The 18,133-nt window shown below is 62.9% G+C and overlaps 1 protein-coding gene across 1 annotated transcript; it reads left to right on the forward strand.

The window, feature by feature from the left end:
* The first annotated feature begins 2,335 nt into the window (after positions 1 to 2,335).
* LOC130022610 (collagen alpha-1(XIII) chain-like) lies at positions 2,336 to 17,769 on the forward strand. The gene is made up of 3 exons (XM_056113375.1): positions 2,336 to 3,092; positions 17,521 to 17,590; positions 17,750 to 17,769. Exons 1-3 carry the CDS (start codon positions 2,805 to 2,807, stop codon positions 17,767 to 17,769), a joined length of 378 nt encoding a protein of 125 aa, XP_055969350.1. The 5' UTR covers positions 2,336 to 2,804.
* Positions 17,770 to 18,133: the final 364 nt, after the last annotated feature.

The raw sequence follows: 18,133 nt of genomic DNA on the forward strand, positions 1-18,133 counted from the left end.
AGGAGTGATCCCTGAGCACAGAGCCAGGAAAGAGCCCTGAGCACTGCCAGGTGTGCTACCCCCTCCCCACCCCCACCTCACTCCCACAGTCACTCGCCCTCCACCCCCAAGAAAAGGAATTCACCTTTTTTCCTGTTTCACAGCTGAGAACTCCAGGTGCTGAGTCACCTGGCAGCCGTGGATACCTAAGGCGGGAAGCGTGTGCCACTGCCGTGGGGCTACCTGGGCCGGGCCGAGGCTGTGAGTTCCCAAGGTTCCGTCACCTTCAACGTCCCAGACTTGACCTCTCCCATTTTACAAATGTGAAACCAGGCTCATAGGCGTTAAGTAACTGCACCCCAGAGAGAATTGTGGTGACTCTGAATGCACAGTCCACGCTCACAGAAGCCCCTCAGAACTGGGTCATTCCTCACGCTGGGGTCCAGCTCACACAGCGCCCACAGCTCTAATGCAGCTTCAGAGGCTGCTCCCGCCCTGTGCCCTTTGGGTTCCACTGACTGTGCTTTCCCCAGAGGCCCTAAAATCCTAAAAGGGACCTGATCCGATGGGGGTGGGAGGGATGCTGGGACCCGTGGTGGTGGAAAATGGGCACTGGTGGAGGGACGGGTATTTGATCATTGCATAATCGAAACCCAAGCACAAAAAACAAGTGTAAGTCTACAACTGTACCTCATGGTGTTTCACTAATAAAAACTAATTTTAAAAAAAGGAATGAGGGGCTGGAGAGATAGCACAGCGGGTAGGGCGTTTGCCTTGCACGCGGCCGACCCGGGTTCGATTCCCAGCATCCCATATGGTCCCCTGAGCACTGCCAGGGGTAACTCCTGAGTGCATCGCCGGGTGTGACCCAAAAAGCAAAATAAAATAAAGGAATGAAACAAACAGGGCCCCCCTTCCCTTCCCTTCCTCCCCTGCCGCTGGCCTGGGGTGCGGGTGTGGACCCAACGCCGGCAAGTCCTCAAACCTTCGGCTTGAACTTCTCCGGTGCCCCCTGGCGGTCGTCAACATAACCGCGTTCTCCCTGGAATTCCTCTGCCCACCCGGGGTCTCACCCCGAAGCGCGGTGGGGGCGGGGAGGCGGCGCCCTATATACCAAAGGGCACGCGAAGGGAATGCCAGGCCCGGCGCTCCTGGCACGAGCCCGTCCCGCGGCATCACTACTCTCTCTCTGTCGTTCTCGGTCGCGGCTGGCTCAGAGTGGGGACCCAGCCGTGGTCCCCTCGAAGCGCACGCGCCTCTGCTACCTGTGCCGAGTGCGAGGGAGCCGCGTCCCGTGCCAGCCCCTCTGGGTGGTCCTTCTACATCCTGGGTGGCTGTCCTTGCAGATGGAGCCTCAAGGTACCCCGACGAGGTAGAGGCATGCTGCATAGACCCTATTCCACCCGCTCGTTTGCAGGAATGCTGGGAGGGTGGGGGGCTCCAAATGCCCCTTTAAAAAAGTGTGAGGGGAGGGGACCGAAGAAGAGAAGGAACCGCAGATGCCCTGCAGGCCGCTGGCTCTCCCCTGGGGTGCTCAGAGAGATCGCAGCAAAAGGGTGTGGGGAGGTGTCCCCTCCCACCCCCCAGGATCATCCCCTGCAAGTCAGAATGTGGGTGTGGGTGAGAACGGTCCCTTTGTGGAGGTGAGGAGGGGGGCTGGAGTGGTCCCCGGGGTCTCTGATCAAGGGTCAGTGTGCTGGAGAGGGGCGTGGCCGGGCAGGCCGTGGCCCTGGCCAAGCGCTTCTGGGCAGCGTTGGTTCTCCTGGCCAAACGTGCGTGTCTGGGTCCCGGGAGAGAGGAGAGGGCGCCAGCCTGGGAACCCGAGCTCTTCCCTGAGCCTCCCATCATCCCCGAGCACCCAGGGGGATGAGCCCACCCAAGGGTGCAGGCAGAGCTGCAGGACTCCAAGGGCAGCCACAGGCCCAGGGGGTGTCCATCGGGTCAGCGTAACTCAGCCCAGCGCGCGCTGGGCAAAGCCCGGAGCGCAGAGCGACCCCTGCGCCGGAGACTTTGGAGAAGGCCAAGGGGTCCCGGGGTGTGAGCGAGAGGCGCGAGGCCCCGGGCCCACCCCGCGGCCTTCCTGCCTATAAATACCCCCGCGTCACTTCAAAGGGGACCGGGGGCGCGGGCGAGGGGCTCCCGGGGCGGGGCGGGGGCGCTCTGCGCACCACGCCCCCCACCCCGGCCGGCCGGGTCGGCGTAAATCAATCCGAGCCGCCCGCGCGGCGGGAGGCGGAGGGGGCGGCGCGGGAGGAGGGAGGGGGCGGGAGAGATTAGTTTGGGAAGTCGCGCGGATTGCTCATCCGATCCCTGCCGCCGCCGCCGGCACTGTGTCAAGTTACGGAGGCGCCGCGCTCGGCCGCGACCCGCCTGTGCCATGGGGCCCTGCCGCTGCGCCCCTGCGCCCCGGGACTAGACGCGCGCGCGGGGCGCACGGGAGACGGCGCACAGCACCCCGAGGCCCCTGCGGAGCGCGGCCGGCCCGAGGCCCCGAGCTGCCCTGGACTTGGAGCGAGCGTCCTTCCACGGAACGTGTCCCCGCACCTGGGTGGACTCCGATTCCCGCCGTCGCCTTGGTTTTGTTTGCGTTTCCCGTTCTTTTTCTTTCTTTTTTCCAACCCTCCCCGTCCTCCTCCGGCCTTGCCCAGCCTCCCGCGAATGTTTCCGTCCTCCTGACCGAAGCCAGGGGACAGGAACTTTCCCCCGAGGGACTCCAGCCCTCGGCCTCCCGCCCCGCGGCTCGGAGCGCGCCTTGAAGGGGCAGCGGCTCTCGCTCTTTTATTTATTCTATTTATTTATTTATTGGGTTCTCGACGCGCCGGAGGATGGCAGCGGAGCGCGCTCGCAAGCCCGCGGCGGCGGCGGGTGCCGGCGGCCACCCCGGGGAGCCGGGCGCGCCCGAGCCGGGGGTGCCCCTGGAGCGCTGCGCGCGGCGGCCCAGCCCGGGCTCCTGCGGGCTCTGGGCGCTGGCCCTGTGCTCGCTGGCGCTCAGCCTGCTCGCCCACCTCCGCACCGCCGAGCTGCAGGCCCGGGTGCAGCGCCTGGAAGCCGAGCGCGGCCAGCCGCGAGTGGAGACGGCTATTTTGGGACAAGTCAACCAACTGCTGGACGAGGTCTGTCTCTTTGTCGCTGGCCCTTACCCCTCCCCGCGGCGCCCCCTCGCGCTCCCGCTAACCCTCCCCCAGCCGGTGCCCGGAGCGGGGCGGGTGCACCCGGGCACCGGACCCCGCAGGGGAGCGAGAATGAGCAGAAGCGCCCGGCGCGCGCCCCGCTGCCCTCGCGCCTTAGGCCAGTGCTCCCAGCGCCCCCGGCGGGCGCGTGGTGCAGGTGGCGCCCAGCGCTGCTGCTCCCTTGAACGCCCCCCATCCCCAACCCCCACGCCCCAGTCCCCCGGAGGGTTCCAGAGCTGTCTGCGCCCCAGGGGCAGATCGTTTGTGCCCGGTGGCCCGAGCTGCACCCACGCCAGCCTGGCCCCGGGCAGGCGCTGCCCACCCACGCCTGGAGGGTCAGTGCCTGCTGCTTTATTCCCATTCCCCAGGGAGCAAGCGAGGCAGTGAGTGAGTCATCCGAGGGACTGAGGGACGGACCGGCCTTGCAGGGCTAGTGCCCTGGCCCCTGGCCCCTGGCCCAGACTGGAGTCCAGGTGTGGGTCGGCCAGGGTCTGCTGAGTGTGGGCACCAATGAGGTCTCTCGTTCCTAAGCCGGGGCTCTTGACAGCCGCCCCTGGGAGTGTTCCAGTGTCCTGTGTGGATGTTTTCTGGGGAGAGGAGGCTGCCCGGGCGGGTCAGGCTCTGGAGGTCTGGGCAGATGCCCAGGGCAGGGCAGGCCCTGGAAGGAGCTTCTGGGCCAAGGGTACCTGGAAGGAGGTGTTGTGGTCTGGTGACTCGGAGTCCAGCCGGCCTGAATTTTCGCCCCACTCGGCTGCTTGGAAGATGTGCTTGGCGGGGGTCAGACCTGGCGTCCTGGGAATGATAGGGTCAGGCCTTCGAGTCCAGCGAGGTGGAGTGTGGTGGCCGTTCTGGTGTGACCCACGAGTTCTCTGCATTCAGGCTCCCCTCGGCTCACTGCTTCTAGGCAAAGTTAGGTGCCTGTCCCAGAAGCTCCCCTGGGTGACCCCCGAGAGGGAGCCTAGTGTTGCTGCTGGCGGTGGCCCCTGTCTGCCACCTGAAGCTTATTCCCGTGGCCTGCAAGGCTCCTGGGAATCAGAGGCTCTGGCCAGTGGCCCGGGGTCCCCTGGGAATGACAGGGGTCAGGAACCAGAAGTCAGAGGGGTCCACAGCTATCTCTGGAGACAGGCTGCAGTGTGCCTGGGACCGCGTAGGTGACAGGAGGCTTGCGGCATTGAGGACCCTGCCTGCTCTGGGCTGAGTATCTGACTCAGTTCTCAGCTCCGTCTGCACCCTTTCCCGGCCTCTCCTGTGGGCCAGGGCTCACCCCTGCCCTTCCCAGGTCCTCCTTCCTGCCCTGGAGACTTCGCCGTGCCCTGGGGCCTTGCAGCGGGCTGGTTTCTGACCGTTTCTGACAGCGGAGGGAGGGATTGCTGATTCTGCTGCTTCCACTCCCAGCCCCAGATTCCCTGTGCCCTTCTAGAACTTTTACCAGCCCGCCGGCACGGCTGAGCATACCCTCCCTGGAGAGGGGGCACTTGCGTTCAGGAAAGTTACCTAAAGGCCACGTGAAACCCAGGACCAGAATCCCTATCTCCAGTGCTCCGTCTGCTCAGACCTGCCCCTTTCTCCGTCCAGTCTCTGCCATGGGGCCTGCTGTGGTTCCCCGAGAGCCGGCTGCAGGTCAGGCCTTCCTGCGGACATGCTTGCACACCCTTACAGGCAAAGAGGAGAGAGTGGGCAGCAGCGGGCCGGGCCACGCATTAGCCTTTAGCCATCCTGGCCCTGGCAGCTCCCTGGGAAAGCCACGGTCGGTCGGGCTCCAGGGGAGACTGCACCGGGGAAAGCGAGTTTTGCAGGCAGAAATGGGGGCTGAGTGCGGGCGCCTGTGCTGGGCCACAGCGGGACAGCTTCTGGGTTTTGCAGACCTGGGAGCAGCGTTGGCCTCGGGAAGGGAAGGCAGCTCAGCTTCCAGGGCAGAGGGAGGGTGATGGCGTGGTGGCAGGAGACAGTGGGCTCTGCCAAGAGAGGCGTCTTTAAGAGCAGCGGGGAGCCAGGGAGAGGTCTTGCGAGTCAACTTGAGGCTCGCATAGACGCCCGAGGACTGTGGTGTGGGCGAGGGGGCAGCGTGGGGTATGGAAGTAGCGGCTGCTTGCAAGACTCTGTGGTCAGGGGGGCGCGTGGCAGTCAGAGGAGGGGGCGTCCCGTGGGAGGGCGGGCTGCACGGGTCTGGGGGGGTCTTTGGTCCAGAGGCTCCTGAGGGGGTGAGCTGGGCATTCACTGTCATAGGTGACTCACGAAACTAAACAAACGTCTAGATTCCGTTCCTCGATCCTCTGGCCACATTTCCAGGAAGTGCTTGGCAGGCCAGGCACAGCTGGGCACAGGTGTCCGCGGGCACGACCCTGACGCTGCGCGCCCAGCTCCTCTCCCAGACCCCAGCTGAGGCAGTGGTGAGGAAGTAGGGAGCCGGGAAGGGAGGCGTGGGGCCGCTGAGCACTGAGGGGCCGGTGGCCAGGCAGGAGAGCAGTGAGCGAGCAGAGGGCGGGCGTGTGCTCCGGGATCATTCAGAGAATCAAATATGCAGAAGCTTCCCAGCTGCGCCTGAGCGTGGGGCCCCCTCCCTGGGTTCCATCGGTCCTTGGCCGCCCCTAGGCCAGCCCCGCCACCCTCTGAACCTCAGATTCCCTTCTGGAAGACCCAGGTCCCTGCTAACTCTGAGCTGCTGGGATGCTGTGGGGGGCTCGGGTGGAAGAGAGAGGCACCCCTGAGCCTGGAGCACACGCCTGCATCCCAGACAGTGTCTGGGCACCCCCAGGAAATGGAAGAAGGACCCTGGGCAGTGCCCTCTGGCAAGGCCCCCAGGGGACCCGGGGGCCTGGAGAGCGGAATCCTGGGGCTGGGGCCAGACTGCATTTGAGTGGTTGGGAGAGAGATGGTGGCCGGAGAGGAAGAGGAGAGGGCCCGAGCCAGGAGGGGGCTGGAGAACCGGAAGTATGGCTGCAGGTCTCGCACCCGCCTTGGCTTCAGCAGCCCCCTTTTTTTTTGTGCAAGACATGTGCTCTGCCTGCTGGACTATTGCTCTGGCCCCTAAAATGAGAGTTTTAATATCTTTTCTCACACCCCTGACTGTAGTGTGACTTCACTCTAAAGATTCTTTTTTTTTAAATTTTTGTTAGTGAAACACCATGAGGTACAGTTGTAGACTTACAGATTTTTGTGCTTGGGTTTCAGTTATACAATGATCCAGTACCCGTCCCTCCACCAGTGCCCATTCTCCAACCCCACTGATCCCAGTATCCCTCCCACCCTCCACCCCCCATCCCACCCTGCCTCTGTGGAAGGGCATTCCCTTTTGTTCTCTCTCTCTCCTTTTGCTGCACCCCTCTTGAGAGCAGGGACCCCCAGTGAGCAGTGCCTGCTGTCAAGGCAGAGACTGTGAGGTTCTGCGGGAGGAAGGCGGGTCCGCACACCCAGAGGGAAGGAGAGGGACAGCGAGGACGTACAGTCCCTGTCGAGCTTGTGGGGGAGGGGGTCAGGTCCCTCCCCATGATGTGCAGGGCATGCAGACTCGAGGTTTGGTGCTCAGCCCCAGCTGCTGGCAGGGCAAAAGGGGCAGGTGGGGGTCGGGGACTGAACTCGGGGCCTGAGGTTGCCACCATGTGGGCCCTGTCCCCCCACCCAAGGTGATGACAACTCCTATGGGCATGCCCTCACCTGTGGGACCTGTACAGCGACAGTTCTGCGGTGCATTGCGGGGGGAGGGGGCACACAACTGGCATTGCTCAGGTGGCCTCCTGGTGGGCTCGGGGTGCTCCATGGAGACTCCCCAGTCCCCCAAATTACTTTAAAAATCATCATCATAACAGGACTGTCACATTTATAGTGTGGGCCTAAAATTTTTTTTTCTTTTTGGGTCACACCCGGCGATGCACAGTGGTCACTCCTGATTCTGCACTCAGGAGTGACTCCTGGCAGTGCTCGGGAGACCATATGGGATGCTAGGAATCGAACCCGGGTCAGCCACGTGCAAGGCAAAAGCCATGTGCAAGGCAAATGTCTTACCGGCTGTACTATCGCTCCAGCCCTAAATTTTGTTTTTATTTGAAGTACTGTGATTCATCATGGCAGAGCCTGGCAAGCTCCCCGGGGCGTATTCGATATGCCAAAAACAGTAACAAGTCTCACACTGGAGACGTTACTGGTGCCCGCTCGAGCAAATCGATGAACAGCGGGACGACGGTGCAATAGTGCAGTGCTACCTTGATTCACAACACTGTTCGCGTCAAGGGTCCATGCCTGTGACATTCCAAGCCCATTCCCCCACCAGAGTCCACTGCCCCTCACCACCGTGTCAGGGGCCGACTCAGCCAACCCCGCCCCTGGTGGTGCCCAGGCCCCGCTCCGGCCCCTTGCTCAGGGTCACTCCTGGATCGCCCTCGTGCCAGGCAAGCGTCCTGCCGGCCCTGCCATGGTCCCTTCGTGGTGCTTGTAGGATTTCTTGGGTGCACACACAGTGCACAGGGTAGAACTGCGGCTCCTGCTGGCCAGGGTGCTTTCAGGGCCACGGCAGGGTGTGGCCCAGCCCCCAGCCCCAAATCAGCAACAGCGTCCAGGAGGCTAGCTTACTGCATTTGCTGGGGAGGCACCCTCTGGGGCGAGTCTGTACAACATCAGTGCCTGATAGACAGGAGGAGGATGTGTTTGCCTCCCTGTGGGGCCACTGCAGGGGTCAGGAGAGACTTTCCGGGGAGGGCAGCAGTTAAAGGAACCTCCTGCTTCCTCGGGGGAGGGGACCTGGGGCTGGGCCTGTGCACGGCTTGCTTTAATGTCTGACACTGTCCCGGACCCCTGGATTTACTTTATGCATGTGTCTGCCTCTCCCGATAATCTTGTGCGAGAAGTGGTCACTCTTTAACTAGTCTCTTCTCGGAGGAGAAAAAGGGCGGTCCACAGAGACAAGTGTCTTTCTCCTCATCCCCACAGCTGGTGAGTGACACGGCCGGGCTTGGAAGCCAGGCCATCACTCAAGGCCACAAGCATACCCACCCTCTTCAGAAAGTGCGTGCGCAGGGCCGGAGAGATAGCACAGTGGGTAGGGCCCTTGTGGCCGACCCGAGTTCAATCTCCAGCATTCCCGCTATGGTCCCTGGAGCCCCACCAGGAATGAGCACAGAGCCAGGAGTTAGCCCTGAGCACTGCTGGGTGTAGACCCCAAATAAACAAACAAACAACAGAAAGAAAGTGCGTCCCCAGCTCAGTCAATGGCAGCAGGCCTGGGGGATGCCTGGGGAGCCCAGGTTGGCACCCACAGAGGTGGCCTTCACGCCTGCTGTGGCAGTGCGACCTTGGCTAGCAGGGTGATGTGGAGGCCACCATTTGTGGCCTTGGGCCTCACGACTGAGGACCACCTAGGAGCGACCCCCTGTAGGCTGGGCTTCTGCTGTGAGGGGCCTCCTGGGGGGCCTGGTCAGAGGGGTTGGTTCTTTTGTTGTTGTTCTTTTGGGTTTTTTGGGGGGGGTCCCCACTCAGGGATGCGCAGGGATTACTCCTGGCTCTGCACTCAGGAATTACTCCTGGCAGTGCTCAGGGAACCATATGGGATGCTGGGATTCGAACCCGGATCAGCCATGTGCAAGGCAAACGCCCTACCCGCTGTACTATCGCTCCAGCCCCAAGGGGTGGTTCTTTTCTCTTGGACTCTGGCCTAGAGAACTAAGCCCATCTGAGCTTCACCCCAGGCAGTGCCATCTCTGGGAGCAAGTTCCATCTGCAACAGGTCCTTTTCTGCCTTTCTGCCTCGGTTTCCCCTGGGTTTGACCGGAGTTTCCATCGAGGTTGCGGCCAGAGCTCCATTTGGAGCCAGAGCGGGTGGAAGTTCCAGAGTGACTGAAGTTACCAGTCACCCTCCATCCTTCTCATCACAGTGCCCTGCTCTGAGCAGACACGCACAAAGCCGGCTTCGAGGGCTGTCAGAAGTGGGTGAGGGGCACCCCACGCGTGCACTGGGCACCTGTGAGGTCTCGCACGGCCGAAGCACTGGGCTGGGTAGGAAAGGGTTTATTTGGTTTTTCTGCAGCAAATAAAGGCCACTGAAGGTTTGAGGAGAAGCTCCTGGAATTCTGGATTTGGTTTTGTTGGGTGGGTTCTACCCCTCCCAGTAGCGGGCTGCTGATACTTGAATCAGTAAAGGAAGTTAGCAGGCACCTCTAAGGGAAACTGAGCCCAGGTCTGCGGAGGGGAGGGAGAACTGGGCTGGGCTGGGCCCCCTACTCTCCTGGTGCTGTCCAGACCATGTTCCTGCTGCCCCTCTCAGGGAAGCTGCCTGTGACCCACCCAGGGAGGGGACCGGCCGCTCCAGCCTTCAAATGGCACCTGGGAGGAAGTGGGAGCTGCCTGTGTGAGGGGGGTGTGGCCTTCTGGGGGCTATTGTGGGTCTCCCCAAACACCCCCCTGGCTAAGAGCCCGCACAGGCTGTCCCTTGCCCTGCTAGATCACCCCTACCCGCCGGAGCCTTGCCAGTCTCTTCAGAAGTCTCTCGGGACCACCTTGATCTTGCCTTTGCTCAGAATGGTCCTACCATGCCCCCCTGCCCTTCCTGGAGCATCAGAGGGGCGGGAAGCCACGGACACTCGCTTTCTGTGTTTTCCCTGGCTCTCAAGGGGCCTCACCCCCCAGTGATGGAAAAACCCCCTGTGACACAGCTGACCACCCCATCCCCGAGTGATAGGGAACCCCCCACAGCTGACCACCCCCACCCAGTGACAGGAAGCCCCCTGTGACACAACTGACCACCTCCACCCCCAGTAACAGGACCCCCCCCCCGTGACACTGCCTGAGGGTGGCAGGTGGGCTCTGGCTGTCCTGGCTCCCATGCTCCTCCTCTCTCTGGGCACCAGACCCCCTCTCCACGACCACCCCACCAGCCTGTCTGGAAAGCCCCTCCCATGCAGGGCAGGCCGGCTCCCCACCTCTGAGCAGACCTGTCCACGCCTGCTGTCCCTGGGGAGCTCACTGGCTCTCCCGGGCCATGGCGGGACCCTCACCCGACCCCTTCTCCATGAACTCGGTGGTCTCCTAGGATTCTGAGTAAGATCACGGTGTCTCCCGAGGCCACAGCTCTCCAGGGACCACCTATGGCACTCAGCTCCAGATCTTTCTTCTTAGTTTCTAGTTTGGGGGCAACAGTCAGCAGTGCTCAGGGGCTACTCTCATCCCTGTGCTCGGGGCTGCTGTCAGCAGGGCCCTGGGGACCATGCAGTGCCCAGGATCTAACCTGCTGGCAAAGATGTGCTCCATCCTGTGGTGCTCCTCCCTCCCTCCCTCCCTCCCTCCCTCTATCTCTACCTCCTTCTTTCCCTCCCTCCCTCCTTCCCTCCCTTTCTCTCTCTGATCTCTATCCTTCTCTCCCCCCTCCCTCTCTATTGCTCCCTCCCTCTCTCTCCCTCCCTCTCCCTCGCTCCCTCTCTCTCCTCTCTCTCTCTGGTGTCTCACATCCTTCGCTCGGCCTGTGGGGTCCCAGGCCCCCGTCCTTGCACCCGCTCCAGCCTCTGCAGTGCCGCTTCCAGATGCAGCGCCACTGCGTGGGCTCTCGGGCCAGACCACCCGGCTCTGTCCCAGCTCCGTCAGTCGCTCACGATGTGACATTGAGTGAGTGGTTCCCCCTCACTGTTTGGGCTTGTTTCTGTGTCAAGGGGGGTGTGATGATGATGATAAGAATTGCCAGTGCTCAGGGCTCAAGCTTTCCTCCTCATTGTGCCCAGGCGTCGTCAGTCCTGGCGGGATCGGGACCGTGTCGGGGATGGAACCCCGGGCTGGCCACATGCCATGCAAGCCCCCTCCTGGCTGTCCTGTCCCTCTGGCCCCGAGAACTGGTTTTAGGGATAAAACCGTGAGTAGAGACAGAGACAGCGGCTTCGTGACCTCCTGATGCCCCACTCTCGGCCGTCAGGTTGTGTTCTGGCCGGTCAGCCCAGAGGTCGGACCCGTCTCTACCCTCTTCACTGCCCCGCGACAGTTCTTGGCATCTGTTTCCTCTGGGCACAGCCCCTGGGAGGGGGTGGCTTATAGGTACCAGAGCTGCCCATTGGTTCCAAGCACTTTACGGGCTGAGCCCTGACCCCCCGAGCCCAGCGCTGTCCAGACCCCTCACCCCCCAGGTATCCGCCCCCACCCCCACCACAGTCAAAGCTCAGCTGACAGGGCCTTCACGGGGGGTGTGAGGGCAGAGACTCTCTGCCCTGCCTGGGGAATCAGGGGGGCACCTCCACGCCCACTTGGCCCGCCCGGACCTGCCGCCGGGCAAGGCTCTGGCATATACAGCTGTATGCGGGTGTTGGCAAGAGGGAGGGAGTCCAAGCCCCCGCCCCGCTTCAGAGCAGACACCCCACTGCGTCCTGTGCCCCACTCAGAGCCGACCCCCGAAACCCTTGAGGTCCAAGACCCCGTGCCAGGCCGGCTCCCACCCGCCTCCCGTGCTCCTCTATACAGCCGGCCCCCCTCCCCGGGTGAGCTTCCTCGAGGGGGCCGGATGCTCCAATAGGAGCCTCCCCACGCCCCAGCCCACCCCCAGCCTCTGTGCCGTGCACAGCCTGTGCCCACATCTGTCTGTGGTTCTGCTGGAACGAGGAGGCAGAGAACGCCCGTACCAGCCGGAGGACCCTGGGGCCGGGGCTCACGGCCGGGGAGCCTGTGATCAGGCGCCAAGTGAGGGCACAAAGGGGCGCCCACACAGCCACCCCCCAGCCCACGCCCCTGCCCGGCGCCCCCAGAGCGGGCAGGCCAGTCCAGCGGACAGGGGTGGGTTGGTGGGTCCTCCCCACATCCTCCTCCCTGGCCTCACCTGCCCCGCTGCCTGGACTCTGCCCCTTGAACAAGCCCCGAGTGTGCCCACACCCTCTCCTGGAGTGGACAGCCCATCCTGCGCTCACAGGAAGTCCCCATTGTGCCCACATTTAGGGCAGAGTGCACCCCACCCCCTACCCCACACCCTTCCTGGGTCTCCGGGGAGCGTCCAGGGCCAGACAGAAAGTGAGTGATTCTGCCCGCACAGGCAGCGCGGGAGCACTTGGGCTCGGGGCTTGTCTTGCTAAACCTGACACGTGTGGGCCCCTGAGCACTGCCAGGTGTGGCCCCAAGCCCTAAAAGCAGGGCTCAGAGACACCAGGCCCGCGCTGGCCTCAGGGCCAGCCTCCTCTGCAGAGGGCGCAGTGGGGCGGGGGTAGAAAGGGCGGCAGCAGATGGGCCGGGCGGCCACTCTGCGCTGGGCACTGCGGTCAAGCACTGGCATGGGGGGCCGAGCAGAGGCTAGCAAGGCCCTTCCCTCCACTGCTGGAGGGGCCCTGGGTTCTCTACGATGGGCAGGTGCCTGGCAGGAAACGGGTCCTCACCACACATTGCAGGGGTGCAGCGGGGCGGGGTGGGCCGGGCACCGGCTGCAGCGTAAGGGGCACACACCTGCGGGGGCAGGTGCTCCAACGCCTCCTTTTCAGTCCTGGTCTTGTCTCCTTCCATCCTGGCGCCGCCCTGGCCGCCTTTGTCGGCGGGGACTGAGGAACAGGGGGTCTGCCTGGGGCTTCAGACACGGCTTGTGGGGACTGGGTTGCCAACGGCCTGGTACCTCCATGGGGCTGGCACCAACGGGGTTCTTGCTTCTTGGGTAGAGGAGTCTAGGAAGAGCTGTGCTGATAATATTTAAACTCAAGATCAAGTTCTGAGAGTTGTTTCGTTTTTGTTTGTTTTTCTGTTTGGGGGCCGCATGCGGAGGTGCTCAGGGGTGATTCCAACTCTGCACTCAGGAATCACTCCTGGCAGTGCTCAGGGAATGCCAGGATTGAGCCCAGGCTGGCTGCTGTAAGACAGATGCTCTGCCCGCTGTACTATCACTCCGGTCCCTAAAATTAAAACTGGGGGCGGGGGACGGGAGCAGGCATGCCACCTGGCAGTGCTCAAGAACTGCTATTTGCTTGGTGATCAGAGCTACTCCTGGTGGTGCTCAGGGGATCCTGTGGTTCAGAGGGTGCCCAGCCCACTGAGCTCTCTGCAGGCCTGACCGAGTCATTAAGTGACACTTTCCACCTAATGCCTTGCACACAGGCCCTGCCACCTCCTGCCCGGAGAGCACTCTTGCCTTATTCGGCTCTTAGAGTTAGCCCGCCTGGGATGGATAAACGCTCTGGCTTCCCCAGACGCTTTGCACATCAGCGGTTAGGAGACGGGCACGGAACCGGGGGTCGTCTTAGCCCCTGTTGCTGATTCTACCCCTGCGAGGGGCCAGGCCAAGGCCATGGCTTGCGGGAAAATAGCTCGTCAGGCTTCTCTCCTGGGCCCCACACTCTGGCTTGGACCCCACCCCCCGCCCAATTTCAGAGGCGGCCTGAGCCCCTGGAGAGTGTGGGTGGGAGGGGGCGAGTCCCTATCCAGGGTTGGTCCCAAGTCAGGTCTCTGCAGGGCATGGGCAGCCGCCTGGCATTTCCCCTTTGACCTGATGCAACTGTGATAACGGGGAGGCGGGTTTCAGCCCTGGCACCCCGGGCACCTGAGGGAGCCCCGTGCCAGCAGGGCTTCATCCAGCACTGCTGGGGGTCTCTCGTGGGACCTCAGAAAGTTTCCCACCTGCCTCCAAGACTCAGCCTGGAGATTTCTCACCAAGGGTGAGATTTGATGCCCAGGGCCAGGCAGCAGCAGCGGAAGGTGACGCTGACATGGGGAAGGGACTCTGGTGACCTGGAGAGCACCAGCTGTCACTGAGCAGCTCCCCAGGGTCTCCACAGCCCAGGCGTGGCAACACACACACAAACACACTCACACACATTCCTGCACACACGCACATTCACACATGGACACACAAACACACACAGTCACGCACATGTGCACATTAGCACATGCACACATACATACACACCCATGTGTACACACGCATGCAGGCATACACACGTATTGCACACACCCCTGCGCACACACACGTATACACACACGTACGCTGCCACACGCACACACGCACGCGAATGACCGCCAGCTGCTGCGTGAGATCGCAGAAGGTGTCAGCCAGCATCAGGGATCAGCCATCTGTCATGTGCAGGCCCCGTTTCAGACAGAGAATCGGCAGACCAAGCAACCCAGGTCTTCTTTGTGGAACTGACTCTCCAGTGGCGAGAGGATACAGGAAGCGGATTTGTAAGCCCAGAGCCGCAGCAAAAACCTGCAGGGCAGAGAGAGCCAGGAGGAAGGATGGCGGGGATATGGAGGGGGCCTTGTGACGGCCAGGAAAAGGCTGCCCTGGTGGTGAGGCCTGCAGGTGCCAAGGTCCAGGGGTGGGAGAGGGCCTGACCTGTGTAGGGGAATGTTCTCAGTGCCAAAGTGTTCTCAGCGTCAGGGGCACAGGGGTCACTGCCTGATGGGGTGTTTCCGGGAATGGTTCTCAAGGCTGAGGCGTGGGGGGTAGGGGGGTATTCGCAGGAGCCATCGGGTCAGTGTTGTGACGGTGGTGGAGGTGGCGAGAAGGGTCAGTTCCTGGATGCATTGGGAAGGTGGAGGACCTTGGGTCGTGAGGCGAGAGAGGAGGAGGCAGCGCCCAGGACAGAGATGCCTTGCAGGTGTGGGGAGGGTGGTGGCCCCGGCAGGCCCAGGGTGCAGAGCAGAATAGGAGGGACATGGGACCGGAGGGGCTAGTGCTGGGCTGCCTCTCTGGTTTCTGGAAGGCCCCAGTTAGGTGGGCTGAGGGGACATCGTCACATGCCCATGGCGTGACAGCTGGAGGATGGGTAGGCGCCCCAGAGAGGCTGAGCGGAGCAGGGCCCCGAGGCCACCCCCATCTGAGCACAGAAGGAGACGCAGGCAGAGACCGGGCAGGCCTGGGGCGGCTGCAGAGCTAAGGAAAGACAGTGGGTGAAGGAGGAGACTTTGCACGCAGACGCGGCTGACGGCGGGCACAGGGGGCTTTGCCCTCGGCCCGGGGAGCTTGTGAGGGGCTTAGGGGGAGGATGGGCAAGAGCCTGGGCGGTGGGGGGGCAGTGTCAGGGGCACAGGGGTCACTGCCTGATGGGGTGTTTCTGGGAATGGTCCAGCGAGGGGTGGCCTTCTTGTCCTCCCTTTCTGTATGGTGGGAGGAAGGATGACGCCTGTGCTTGCAAAAGGGGACCCTGGGAGCCACGGCCACTGTGGTCTATGGGCTGGGTGCGGGGGCACAGCCATGCTGGCTTGGTCCTTCACGTTCTGCACCTGGACTCTCCAGGACGGTGGGTGCAAGGGGTTCTGGCGTACACCCTGGTCTCCCAGGCTCCGATGGTCACTGACTGGCTCCCGCTGGGAGGGCTTGGGGGTCCCAGGCAGCAGGGGGATCTCTAGAGGAGGAGGTCGGTGGGATGGGGGGGGCAGAGCCAGGCGGGCAGTGCTGTTGGGAAGGGGCACAGGGTATGCGGAGTGAGAACGTGCGAGAGCACGAGACGCTGTGCAGGCCGGGCTGGCCTCGGGGATCGTGACCTGACTCCGAGGGAGGCTGGGGCTCCGGCCCACGTGTCGCTCTGCTCAGGTTCGAGAAGGGGCAGGCGCCCAGCGAGGGTTGCCCCTGGCATGAGAGCTGGGCGGGGCGGGAAGCGGAGCTCAGGAGCTGGGCTGAGGGGGTGGACGGCGGGGATGGAGCCTGGGGTCGGAGGGCAAGTCGTGTCTGAAGCAGGCCTGTGTCATCTGTGTGTCATCTGCCCTTTTCAGAACCAAGCTCTGGGGCTGGAGGAAGCTCAAAGGGCCGGGGGCCGGAGTGACAGCACAGCGGGTAGGGCATTTGCCTTGCACGCGGCCGACCCGGGTTCGATTCCCAGCATCCCATATGGTCCCCCGAGCACCACCACTGGGAGTAATTCCTGAGTGCATGAGCCAGGAGTAACCCCTGTGCATTACCGGGTGTGCCCCCCCAAAAAATAAATAAATAAAAGAAAGAAAACTCAAAGGGCTAAGCTGTGCTGGAAGCCCAGGTCCAACAGCCGTCCCACATGGTCCCCTGAGCAGCCCCCTGAGCACTGAGCCAGGAGTACTCCCTGAGCACCTCTGGTGCAGAGCAAAAAAATAACGAGTGAGAAAGAATAATCTCTGACTGGGCCCAAACAGCGCTTCCAGGGTGAAGGGAGCGGCCTTCCACGTCTCTGTCCCGTACCCCTCAGTTGTCTCCTTGTCCTGAGTCCTCTCCTGGGACCTGGACTCCCCCACTTCCTCCCTCAGCCCCCACCCTGAGTCCCACAGCCCAGGTGCATCTGCCCCAGGACGCTCCTCAGACGTTGCCCAACCAAACTCTTCATCTCCCCACAGCCTGACTGCGCTGGGCAGGTCCCGTTCCCCTTTCCCACCCAGTCCCTCCTGAGGTCTGTCTGTCACCTTCCCTTAAAAAGCTTCTCTCCATCACAGGGGCTGGGCCGTGGCCCAGACCACCCTCACCCCTCCTTGGACAGGGACCGTGTGGTCGCCGCCCGTGAGGACTCGGCCTCCAGCCGTTCTCCAGGGCAGCTGCAGTGGCCCAGGCAAGCTGGACTCACGGGCCCCTCCGGGCTTTCACACCCTCCAAGGCCCCTTCCCTGGGCCCGAGGCCCCCCTTCTCACACTCGGCTCTCAGTGTCTGGGCCCCTGGGCGGGTCTGAGCTGTTTTCTTGCACGCGGCGGTGCTAGTCCCTCTATTGATCGCGTTGTCTTGCCCGCAAACCCGCAGGGGATCTGCTGTTTCTCTCTGCACCAACCTCCCCATCCTTTCGGGGGCCCAGGGAGGGACGGTCCCCAGCTCAGGGCTCCAGACCTGCCTCTCACCCGGGCATGGGCACCCCTGTTCCCCTCTGCGCTGCGCCCCTGCCCATCCCCAGGTAGTGGCCCCAGCTGCTCAGACCAAGAAATGCCTCTGTGTGCTTTGGGGACATACTTCCGGTCACTCCCACAGGCATGGCAGCCCCCGAGGTGGGGAGGGGTCTTGGTCTGTGGGTTGCCTCCCCTTTGGTGCCCTCCAGGTTGACTTGACGGGCTGGTGGGGGAGCTGAGGGCCTGCGAGGCCCCCTTTCCTGCCCCATCCCTCCCCTATTCCTGTGAGTGACCCCAGAGGAACAGAAGTGACCGTCCCTGCCCCTGGCACCAAGGAGCCCAGACCTAGACAGGAAGCAATTAGCAGAGAGCCGAGAAAAAACGGTCATTGTACCCCAGCGTGGGGGGTGCGGGAGGTGGAGGCTGAGCAGGGATGAGGGGGGCCTGGGCTTGGGGTTAATTTCTCTCAGAGCCCATGGCAGACCCGGGCCAGGACAGGGCAGTCTTCATGCCTGCTTCTTATTATCCAGCGCCAGTGGCCACTCTGATTCAGGAACCGTCTGCTGCCCCCTGCCCCTGCCCGCCGTGGCCTCCGATCCCCGACCCACCCCCGGGCACCTCTACGTCCCCACTGACCGCTCTCCTCTGTCCCCTCATGCAGAAATGGAAGCTTCACTCACGGAGACGCCGGGAGGCGACGACGCCATCTGTGGGGTGCCAGTGCCCGCCAGGTAAGGAGCCCCCGGGCATGGGTGACCAGGAGGGGGGCGCACCCGGGGGCCCCGCAGACCACCACTGGGTTTGAATGACAGGAATGAGGTGTGTGGTGCGTCCCTGCACATGCTCAGCCACCGGTGGACCCAGCCTATCCCCTTTGTCCGATTGCCCAGAAGCCCTCCGATGGCTCTGACCTGGTGGACCCCAAACTGGTCACTCTGCCAAGACAGTGGACATGCTGCAAATCATGCAGAGTGGACGCGGGGGCGTGGGGGCAGGACCTGGCGGGTCACCCTGCTGCAGGGCCCTCAGCAAGGGCTCATGTCCCTAGTGGGCCAATGACCCGGTACCTGCCTGTAAAGCCTCACCTGCCCTTGGTGGCTGGGGGATGGGGGGTGGGGTGGGCTGCAGGCCTCTCGCACACACGCCCATCATTCGGGGTCCGAGGTGGGAAGCAATGCGGGGTGATCGTGTGCACCGACTGTTCTGTTTCACTGCACAATTGCCGCTGGTTTATGCTAGATCTCTCAGCACACAGTGGGATGTGACCGTGATTT

Source organism: Sorex fumeus, unplaced genomic scaffold, assembly GCF_029834395.1.
Source record: "Sorex fumeus unplaced genomic scaffold, SorFum_2.1 ptg000020l, whole genome shotgun sequence".
Classification (NCBI taxonomy): domain Eukaryota; kingdom Metazoa; phylum Chordata; class Mammalia; order Eulipotyphla; family Soricidae; genus Sorex; species Sorex fumeus.